We start from the raw sequence: 12,172 nt of genomic DNA, 5'->3' as shown, positions 1-12,172 counted from the left end.
TTATAATACTGTAATATGATAATAAATCAAATATGCACATGCACACTGTAAAGAGAGCAGAATATCACTATTATTTAGATTTTTTTTGTCTAAAACATTCTATGTAATTAAAAAAATTGATTGGGAAAAAAATTTACTTTCAATTTAAAAATGCTAAAGCTGCTCTTGTACTTGCACTAGAGGTTAAGTCTCCTTTTTTTCTTTAAAAAAACAGCAGTTCTGCTATGCCTTTCAGCTGATATTTAGCTAAATTTATAATAGAGCATTCAAAAAAACAGAGCATGTCTGTACTGCAGGATTTTGAGACCTTAGGGTAATGGCACATTGGAGACTGTCAGCAGTTTGCTGCCTGCACAACTTAAGCTTGGAGGACATGTAGCAAAACACTTAAAATAGCCCCTTCATTGACTCACCATTATGTTTATCAGTTGCTAACACAGCAATGCTGAGTACTTGTTGCCTGTGACACTGGAAAAAGGCAAAGCAAACATGATTTGGAAGTGTATACAATCTTTGGAAGTGTATACAATGTATTTATATGTAATTTATTGTTTATTTTCTATGTATTGCACTGGTCCCCATTGCTGTCCTGCTCATATAATGTATTGTTAAATGAACCTAATCAGGTCAGAATTAAGCTACCTTTGTCAATTTATTGCTCTTATACATCTGTAAGAAGTGCTGTCTAGCTAAGAATAATTTTCCCATCTTTGCTAGGTTAATTACATTAAGTTAATTATGTCAAACAAATAAGTAAATAGAGACAGTGGGTCAGTATTAAAGACTTGTGGAGAGCTACAGCTCATAAGCAGTCTACAGATTCTATGACCATACACAATTTAGCACCAATAAAAGCTTATGAGTTTCAGTAAGTGAACCCTAATTATGTTTGAGAAAACCTAAACATGGATGTATTTTGCTAACTATAAGCATGCACAAACATAGTTTGTGGCAATTGTTCATTCATAACCGCGCATTTCTCGAATGTTCCATTATTCCTGATCTGTGCTACCATTTGCACACCATAAGCACTCTCATTTTCTGCAACAGAACTTGCCAGTTTCTCCATCCCAGCAACCACTTACAGTTATAGGGGAGCTGCAGGTGCATGTGGAAACCATTCATAACCATCCATAACAAGTGTCTGTAGGATGTGAAATAATAAGCAAAAATAAGAGAGCATTGTTCGCATAACTGTTTAAAGACAGTCCCTGGGTTACGTATGAGATAGGGTCTGTAGGTTTGTTCTTATGTTGAATTTGTAGGTAAGTTGAAACATATACAGTACATTTACTTACTAAATGGAACAAGACAGATGTTTGTCTTTACAAGGTAGACCAGCAGGTAGACTTTACTGGTCACAGCTTTATAAGCAAACATCTTATTGGTTGCTATGGGTTAGTGCTCCTGGGCAAACTTAGTGCCTTTTATTACATATGGGGGATACTGAGCAATGCCAGACACCAAAGAAGCAGAACACCATATTTCATATATATATATATATATATATATATATATATATATATATTGGTTTACCACCCCCTTACCCCAGTGTTAGCACTAAATTAGCTAGCTACAGTATGTGTACTCCTTGTGCTCATTATTTGCCATTTTAATTGCCTGCTGCAATACTTCTAAGCATGTGTACAAATTGTTTTAAATAAATTTGCGTCAGAGGACATAATTTGCCTTGGTCTCAATTAGTATGTCCAGTTTGTCCAGGCTACATGTCTTACCCTGTGTCTATCACACTTTGTCTAGTTCCAGTAACCATGCATCATCCCACCTATCCTTGTTTGACTTTGTCTTTCCTGTTTCTAAAGTACCCATTTAACCCAAGCAAGGTGCATGCAATCGGTAATGGCTAATTAATAGCCTGCATTAAAGAGGTGTCCACATGTACTTTACATTGACATATTTACCCACACCAATATGGGACTTAGCCTCTAAATGCGAATGAACAATACTAGATAACCAAGGCCATACATGTAATATTAAAAAGCAATATTTATTATCACCATGCCAAAATTACTAAAACCATTTAAAATAAGCAGCGCTGCTTGGGGGTGAAAATCCCATTAACCCTATTTAGTTACTAATAGATACAATGCAGTGAGAGAGGCTGCGTGCACGCTGTTAATGGAGGCCTCCAATTGTTTCAGTTATAACAAACTTTTGATCAGGTGCACGAAGCATCAATCTGGAAAGATCCGTAATCAAATGTTCATCAGAAGAGAAAAGCGATACATTATCGCATCCGTAGTATAAATCACCAATAGAGTACTCAGTTTAGTGGCGGAAAAGATGATTGATCCAGTGAAATTAATAGGTGGTATTATGTATAACGGTATGTGAGGGCGGAGCCGGTGTGGGGTTAAGAATTTGTTGCCCAGAATAGTTCAGGCTATATGATAGAAAAATAAGGCATTGGAATAGAAGGGATCACTTATGTGTGTCCAATGGGCATCCGGATCCCCATACTTTGGTGGTATAGCAATCGCTATGCTGTCATAATCGTCCAACCACACTGCAGCAGACCGCTCATCAAAGACAGAAAAATTACTGACCGTAGTGGATGACCTCCTACACCGAATGCTCAACGCTCCATACTCACAACCGAAGTTCACAGTCACTTGTTCCTCTATTGCGCGTTATCCTCAAGAGGAGAGAAGGGAAGCGGGATTTCAAGGTTCCCCTTGCGGCGCTGTGCCTCGACAGCTGTTTCGCCGCTACCTGCGGCTTTGTCAAGAGACCGCCAAACCGGAAATAACGTCCTTTTAAGGGTAAGGTCACATGACTTCAGTGATCGTATTTGTCGCAACACTGTTGCGTATAGCCTTAAATGTCACTAGTATCCATGCGATGACAGTGGTAACATGATGCATAATTTGAAAGCAACCTTTAAACAAAGGGAGACAAATCAATTCATCCTATGTTAAATAAAAGGATAGGCTGTGTTGTGGCACTATCTACCTGATTGATCACTATGTTGGTATACCCCTAAGGCATGGTGATAAAGTTACAATCGGTGAATCATCCAGTAGGCCATGAACCTTTAATTAGGATTCACAATTATAAATGTATGTGTATCAAATTATATAAATTAAACTCTCAATCATTATAGAGAGAGTTAATGCAATATAATGGTAACACCAAGTTACCTTGATAGGTCGCGTCAATAAAGACTAAACCAAAACACAAATCAAAAGGGGGAATAAGAAAAAGAAAAGGAAAAGAAAAGAAAGAAGGGGGGAAGCCAAGGAAAATTGTTGAAAAAAATTATATTCAAAAAATAAAGTAAATATAAATATAAAGAAAATTGCATATGTACAAAAATAATACAATTCTAAACCAGAAATGTAGTATGAAATTATTGGGCGTACCGGTCTGGACAATAAAATACATGGTGATAATAAATATTGCTTTTTAATATTACATGTATGGCCTTGGTTATCTAGTATTGTTCATTCGCATTTAGAGGCTAAGTCCCATATTGGTGTGGGTAAATATTTCCTGTTTCTAACTTTATATTTTATTCTGTTCAGCATGCCCTGTACTAGTGCCAAAGTAAAATTATTTATGCAGAATACAATTTGTTCACATTGAGTATTTTCCCACTAATCTCATTACTAATTATTGAGGGTAGTACAGTATGAGGAAAAACATAAAGAAAGAATAGACAGATTTTGCACAATCTAAGCAGTGACAATACATCGCTATGGCAAATAAATAATACAAGCAGAAACTGTAGTAGTAATCTGCAACATGCATGTTTTGAAGATGAGGTAAAGCTACACTAGCAATCAATTACACAGGAAAAGTACAGGGCTTGATTAGAGACACACAAAAACAAATGTGGTTCTGTAAATGTCCATAAAACCTGAATTATTTAGCCGTATATAGACAGTATTGGGGGAATGTAATATGTTTCGCCAGCATAAAAACCTAGACAAAGACACTAGCGACCATGCTTGTGTCCTTTTTGACCGATTAAAGATTTCAACGACTTCATCGCAAAACAAATGGATTTTGCGAACATTCACAGCGAATGTAATTACATTTCGCAAGCGCAGAGTCTTTTTAGCAAAAAAAAAATTTACAAAACTCTAGAGCGGGTGTTAATGCTAAATTTTTGCTTAGCGAAAAATGTGCAATGCAATATTCTCCAGCAACTGATTTTACAATGCAAGCAGTGCAAGCAGTTTCCCAAATACACCATTTTAAATAACGCTTGCGACTTTTAATTACGCCCCCCCTTATTTTTTTCTGTTTTAGTTTACCTGCATCTAGTGGAATAACTATATCAGAATAATATTCAATTTCTGGCATAAATCTGGGAAAGTTATTATTTGTCATTTTATTACAAAAATTTATGGGATATTTTTAATGCAGACATATATAATAACCCAATGTATTTAGAAGACACATTTTGATTTTTCCCAGTGAATTGTTCTGAACATTCTTTTTCCTGCAGGTGGACCCTCAGAAGGAAAATTAGTCCCTGGAGATCAAATCATTATGATAAACGATGAGCCAGTCAGCAGTGCTCCGAGGGAGAGAGTGATCGACCTTGTCAGGTACTTGCTTCAACATTTTGTACATCGAGGCAAAAAAAGTTTCAGTCACAAACCACAAGAGAAATCTAAAATATATTTTATTTCTAGCATGTTGTTTTTAGCTCCTAAAATAATATAAGTGGAAGTGAAGGGGTGTTCAGGTCTATATATAGTTCTCTATCTACATTCAAATACATATAATATATGAAAGAACAAATCAAAATTTCAAAACTTCTGAAAACAGTAACTGGCTTGTGCCAGGCCATGAGTTTGACCCATTAGGCTAGGGTAACAGAGCTGATTATGTCACCCAGTATAGACTTTATGTAGATACCTACTGTATAATTAGTAGCTGGCTACTCTGTGGTGCTATCTTTGCTATGGTGCAGAGTAAATTTGTGTTCTGCTAAATGAAGTTGGATATTCAGATCTTTGTTGTTTTTCATTAAGCATAGCAAATCACCAGCATCTAGCAAATCCCAGGCCACATTGCTAGAGCGGAAAGCGCAATTAAAAGTTTTCAAATCATAAATGAGAAAAAAAAGCAGAAGAATAAGAACAAAAGTTCCCATTTCAGAGTGTAATATTCTACATTGGACAACTATTATACTTAACATATAGGCTATAGCACAGTTTTAAAGACCTCCTTGCAGTGGTATAAAACAACTAGCAATCTTTTTGGTTGCAATATACTTTTTGCAATATATATATTCTTTTCCCTTAAATTATTACATGCCTCATTAGACTATACATAGATCTTTATCTTCTTTTTAATGGCCTGATTTTCCCAAGTACTGCAGACACTGTACAGCAGGGATCCCTAATCCGTAGCTCATGAGTAACATGCTGTGTGATGTTGCTTTGATGTTGCTCCCAGTTGCCTCGAAGCAGGTGCTTATTTTTTTTATTCCTGGCTTGGTGGCAAAGTTTGGAAGCATAAAGCTCAAATGAACTGCCAAACAGAGCTTGTACATGCTGATAGTCCACATGGCTAATCAAAAAGCTAATCACAGTACTTATTTGGTGTCCTGCAGGAACTTTTTTTGAAGGAGAAGGAAAGCTACCAAGGCAGTTTATTGCCAATAGATGAGCCACAACAGTGCAAGCTAGAACACAATTTTTATTCTTTAGAATGCTTTTCCATACCTGAGTAATCAGCTCTAGACACTGTCTCTGTTTATTTGGGATAGCAGCTGCCATATTAGCTTACTGTGACATCACTTCCTGCAAGAGTCTCTCCCTGCTCACTCATAGCTCTGAGCTCAGATTACTGCTGGGAGGAGAGAATGGAGAGATGAGCAAAATGAGCATACTCAAGCCCAAACTCTAGAGGCTTAAGTTGAAAACAGGAAGTCTGACACAGATGCCCATGTGTACACAATAGAAGACAGAGGACTCAGAGCAGAATTACTTTTGGGGTTTACTAGTGTATTCATATAGACCTTTCTGATAAAGCTTATTTAGTTTTTACCTTTCCTTCTCCTTTAAGCATTTTTGGTTCCCCAACATTTTTTACATTTGAATGAGGCTGATGGTTAAAAAATAATAGGGGACCCCTTCTACACAGTTTAAATCCCATACTTTCAAGTATATATGGCTCTAGGGTAAAGACTATTGTGTGTGGGTCATTCTCTTCCAAAATTGTAGTTCTCTGTTTCTGTTAATAATAATGTATTATTCATTAAGCCAAAAAAGTTCTGGTGGCGTCTAAGGGAATGATTCTAAATGTTAATTTTTGCGGTGTTCTACCATCACCTTAACATCAATTATTGATGCTGTAAATTAAAGTATCTGATAGTTTAATCAAAGCCTAGAAGAAGTGAATACATTTACCAGCAAAGCTATGCTAATTTAAATTAAGCTTGGTTCCTTTAATAATTAAGATTAACATCTTTAAATTAGTGTATGTTTCTAAAATGAATAATGCACATAAAGAAAACTTTGACTCATATTAAAAGAAATGATTTGCTTAGCATTCTAGAATCTTTTTTGACCACAATAATTATTACAAATAACAAGACTTGGCTTTTACATTAAAATGCAATATTTTTTTTATTTAGAACAACCTCAAAAATCTGAAATTTGCAAATGTTTTCATTTTGTAAAGCTTGCGATCACAAAGCTAATCAAGCTATATTTCTAACCAGTGAATAGAATTTACCTACTCTGCTATAGTCCACTGTGTGCTGAAACTGCAATCCTCACAGTAAATATAAATATGTAATGTTTTATATGCTTAATTGTGTGATAAGTAGTCAAACAGCAGATTTTTGTCAAAGAACAAAAATGTTTTTATCCATCTTTACTGTGCCCTATGCCCCTGGACTGTGGTGCAGTGCAGACCATCCGTCTAACCTCCCTAGCAGTTGTAGGGTAAGTCTCCTGTGTCTGCAAGGCCAGCTCATCATCATCAAAAACAAAGTTTCCCCAAAATTGTTGCTGTCATCCTCCTGAGGCAGCACCTAGGGTCTGTCCCTGTCATCTTTCTTTAGATCATTCCCTACATCATAAGTGAAATCCACACCCTGCATGCTTGCCTGCATCTCTGGACCAGTAGCCTGCTTCCCTGACATTTGAGGACCCTGATGGACATCCCCTAGTGCTGATATGCTGGGGCATGCCACAATTTCCTTTTGAGACAATTATGCCCCCATAAGCTCCTCAAAAAGATCCTGAGTGTCTTAACCCAGGATCAACTTCATGTTCCAGACCTTGGGAGGTTTGCTCCTGTTCAAAAAGTAGCGGGGGACCCCAGGGAGTCCTCCATTACTGAGGTGGCAATAGCGACAGCAGAGGCAACACTGGTGACCATTCAAGCTCCTGCTTACAATCTAACAGTTCCTCTGTATGCTGTGAATCTATGGGGCAAATTTACTAAAGGGTGAAGTGGCTAACGCTAGTGAAAATTCTCCAGCGTGACGTCATTTTGCCACTTTGCCGATTTACGAACAGGTGGTGTCGAAAATTTGCTAGCAAAGTAGACCTTCTCTAGCGCTACTTTGCACCCTTACGCCAGGTGCAGTTGCGCACTGGCAAAGGGACGTAATTACACTAATTCACTAAGTTACGGATTTTCGTGATCTTTACCTCTTGCGCCAGACTTGACTTCGCCACCTCAGAAGAGGCGAAGTGCCTGATAGGGATTGCTCCAAAATAAACGCTGGTATCTTTTACTTTTTATAGGGTGATAGGCTGAAAAAGATAAAAAAAATTTTAGGGAACCCTCCTACCTCCCTACATTTTATAACATATGGCACCTAAACTATAGTGTGGGCACATGTGTAGGGCATTAGAACACATTTATTAAGGTTCCCTGGCCTTGTGCAGTGTAATGTATTTGCTGCTCCATTGGCACTGTGGCCATTGTACTTTAGCTGCATGCTGTACGCAAATTTGCCATCGCTAGCGTAACTTTGAACCGCTGATTGTAACATCGCTAGAGCAATCGGTAACTTGTGCGCAACTTCGGAACTGGTGAATCTATGCGAATCTATGCCTGGCGAAGTGCAGTGAAGCCAACGCTGGCACAACTTTGGAGGTAAGTAAATTTGCCCCTATGGGTTGCCTGCTTGTTGAGGCAAAAAACTATGGCAGGTGCCCCACTACAAACAGTTCAAAGAGGATTTGAGGAGCACACACCTGGTTAATTTTCTCAATTGTTTGGGTGCACCTCCCGCAGTGTCCTTCCCCACTGGAATACAGGAATCCAGTGGGGAAGGGAATCCCACTACAAACAAACAGGAGGGGTCCTAGCACTATTGTAAATTTGTGAATAGACTTAACCAACACTGGGGATTTGAGTATTGTATTATGATCACATTTTAAATCATTTGGCCCAGACAAGAAGCACATTCCCTGGCAATATTAATTTATAGAGAAGTATAGGTTGACACATAAATACAATATGGTACAGACAAGCACAAAATGCACATTGAAGTTAACAGTGCCCCAGCACAATGAAATGTGCCTAACCAAATAACCATGCTACAGCATGCATAAATATGTAATCAATAGGATATGGGTATGAAAGCAGTGATCATAAAACACAATTAGGCAGTCTACTGTAAAGTGTTATCTAGAGCACCACATCACTTTGACATAGTATATAGGCAACCACCAGGAACCTGCAAGATCCAAGTGCAGATGCTAACAGTCCATATTGTCAATATGAGTAATAACATATTTAAAGAAAGTTGTTCATCTCTTTACTAAATTAACTAAAGGGCAAAATGGCAAACGCTGGCGACAATTCGCCAATTAAATCCCTGATTTAATAATGGGTGCAGGCATCACTTCACTAGCAAAGGAGATAGACGTTAGCACTGATTCGCACTCTATTGCCAGGCGACTTTTCGCTCTGGCAAATGGACATTACTCTGCAAATTCACTAAAATGTGGATTCTTTCTTTCGCCAGACTTGCCTTTGCCAGCTCAGTCCAGGCGAAGTGCATTAAAGTAGCTAGAACTTCCTCAATCTTCTGTTACTTACATCATATTTTGTGAGTGGAAAAACTTCTAAGTTCCAAAACGCTGGCGTCTTTTCCTTTTTTCAGAGTGATAGCCTGCAAAAGTCCTAAAATTTTCTTTTGGGTAACCAGTTTCCCCCATACATTTTCTAACATATGGAACATTATTTTACAGTGGGCTCATGTGTAGGGCATAGGGTTGCCACCTATATATTTATCTTTTTTCCCTATTAATAACATTCGTATCAACCATCATTTTTACCGGCCAGGCCGTTAAAATACCGGCCAGGTGGTAACCCTAGTAGGGCATTATAACAACTCTAATGTCTTCATTAAGGTTCCCTGGACATGTGTAATTAACAGTGGAAATGTAATGTATAAGATGCAACATGAATTTAAACTTTAAATTTCCTGCCGTATGCAAATTAGCCTGAGCGCAAGACCTCTAACGAATTTGTGCTAGGCAGAATTGAACACCAGCACATGTTTGCTTTAATTTGCTCACATTGCCGAAGTATCACTAGCAAAAATTTGCCAGCATCCATTGGCCAGGACAAAACTTTCATTCTAGTAAATTAGCGTTGTCCCAGAGAATTTTCGCATGGCGAAGTGTTGCGATGGGTGCGAAGCCGTTGCTGGCAAATCTTTGCCGCTTAGTAAATTTAAGTCTCTCAGGAATCAAACTGTCCAGTGTAAATATCTATTTGCCCTTTTTTATGTAATTATTACATGTTTCTACCACCCCACACAAACAAAGGGGGCACAGGATCAATTAACATGCACGTCACTGATGAAAGAGGGTGTCCCACTGAAAGAAAATGTCTAGCAAGGTGTTCTTTTTATAGGCTTCACAAATTGAACTTCTCTGGTTAACCATATGTCTCTTTTAATGACCTGTGCGGAAAGAAACCATTTATATTGGTTGTAAAGTATTATAGGTAATGGAAATTTGTAATAACTATATTTTTCTGTAGTTCTTAGGAGAATTATTGTCATTAATAATATTCCTGTTCAAGAAAATGTAAAAAGGTGTCTCAGTGAGACCAATTTACAGAGACAATTAAGTCTTTCACTCTAGCTGGTTTACTTAGAGCTGTGTAGGGCTGACCTATAATTGCAAGAACATCACATCAAAACCAATCCACTTGATTACGTGGCATTTTTTCCCGGTAAATGTTATTGAACCGGCATGCTGTGAGTATCAGCATCCCCTAGGAAACATCTTAATGTAAGAAAAGATTGTAAAAGTAAATATCAGCAATTATTTGGATAGAGCCAAATTCAATCCTAGTTAAAAAAAAAAGAGTATGCATTCCACACGTAAGAAAATATAATGCTAAATTACAGGTATGTACAGTATGTGCAGAGAATGTGTAAGGACAGATGTATAATATTTAATGCAGTACTGATTTAAGATAATTATCAGCAAAAACGTTTGCACTTTGCATCTCCACTTCACATCTTTAAGATGATTTTTTTAAATCTTTATTTATAGTCTGTAAGTACTTAGAGTATTATTAAAATTGCCGTACAGCAAGTGCATGCATTCAGATATGGCAGAGAAAATGACAATAAACGTGCTTTGAATTGGTAATGTGCTGAAATTTGCATCTTCCGATTTTGTCTCATTTGCCGTCATGATATTGTTACAGGAGTTCAGTGCATTTGTATGCTCATGAAGGAGAGAATGTCTTTTTATTCCAAACTAACATCACAAAGCCCTGCTCATAAGGTTGTGTTTCATAATATTTCATCATTCATTCAGCATTATGAAAGAAGCGTGAAAAATGATTTACTTAGCTTAGTAGCTTTAAGACTAAAAGCATATTTTTAGGATAATAACTCAATGCTTCATACTCATGATATGGTTCAAAAGACAGGCACAAGACGTCATTAAAGCTTACCGATAATTTCAGTATAAGGCTTTGAATAACTTTCACCCATGTAAAAATAAAAGACGTATTTATGAGGTCACAGCTTATTTTTTTTCTGGAAAGCCAGAATTTAAATATTCAGAATGGTTGATTTAAAGGAGATTGCAGAGATTTTCGAACAGATTAAAAGACATATAAATATACGTATATCCATATGTTAAACTAAATAAAAGTAGCGCTTGCCTAAGATTAAATGGAGCGCTACTGCAAATGATTTTTTAGGATAAAATGACAGTTAGATCCTTTCTTTTGCATTTAATTTGATTAAATGTGGCTCAAAATATATTGAATCTTTTTCTGGGGGGATAGGTAAGTTATATCTTTTAAAATCATTTGTTTAAACTTATAGGGATCATTTAGCTAATGCAGGGCAGTGTTGAAAGTGCAATAAAAAGGCAGCAATCTACCATATTCTTTGCAAATTTGTACCCTTTCTTGTACATAGGAGAAAAAACAGAACATAGAAATCTGCAATTGCCAAATTTATACAGTGCTGCCGCAGCAGAACCCTGTATTAAGGACATGGCTGCCATTTGTCTGTTGTGTTGCACTCTGCGCAATGTACCAGATTTTTATCTGATGTGAAGTGCTTTTAAAACGAGCACAAAGGGGCTAGCTTTTGTTCCCCTTTAGTTCTGTACCCCTTATCAATCACATCAATGCAAATCTCTAGTGAATATGCTATGCTTGCTATATACATCTCTGTATTTGTATCTCTGCATACAGCCAGAATGACGTCCTTTAAAAGTTGAAATAAATATATATTTATCAGATGGTTCAAAGAGATCATGATTGAAGATTGGCCGGTAGCTGACTTGCGCTGCATTCTCGAGGGTGGTGCTGTGTTAATAATTCATTTTTATTTATTCATATATCAAAGGCAAAATGATGGTTTACTGCAATGGCTGAGGAGGACTGAAATCTACACACTGCACACAAAACACACATTTTCTCTGTGTATTATGTCATTTTATGTGTTTTTTCATACAGAAGCTGCAAAGAATCAATCCTACTTACAGTTGTGCAACCATACCCAGTAAGTACAATTATAAAAAAAAATTGAAAACTGTGTAAATGCAGGTGTTTGCAAAGATAGAAAACCAATGCCTTTATTGAGTTAAATTGTATTAAATATGTATGTTTTAAAAAGTCATATATATATCAATATAATATACCATAATTAAGATTTAATAATTAAAATTTAAGCTTAACGCCT

At 36.9% G+C, this 12,172-nt stretch overlaps 1 protein-coding gene across 3 annotated transcripts in view; it reads left to right on the top strand.

Annotated features, from left to right (window-relative positions):
* frmpd4.L (FERM and PDZ domain containing 4 L homeolog) overlaps positions 1–12,172 on the top strand; it is a 206,271-nt gene that overhangs the window by 162,334 nt on the left and 31,765 nt on the right. For all 3 annotated transcript variants that reach the window (XM_041582350.1, XM_041582351.1, XM_041582352.1), the window contains exons 4-5: positions 4,475–4,577; positions 11,947–11,992. In XM_041582350.1, coding sequence (XP_041438284.1) covers positions 4,475–4,577; positions 11,947–11,992 — 149 coding nt within the window. The remainder of the gene's footprint in view (positions 1–4,474; positions 4,578–11,946; positions 11,993–12,172) is intronic.

The sequence above is a fragment of the Xenopus laevis genome, chromosome 2L, assembly GCF_017654675.1.
Source record: "Xenopus laevis strain J_2021 chromosome 2L, Xenopus_laevis_v10.1, whole genome shotgun sequence".
Taxonomy (NCBI): Eukaryota; Metazoa; Chordata; class Amphibia; order Anura; family Pipidae; genus Xenopus; species Xenopus laevis.
This window is presented reverse-complemented; position numbering and strand designations above follow the sequence as displayed.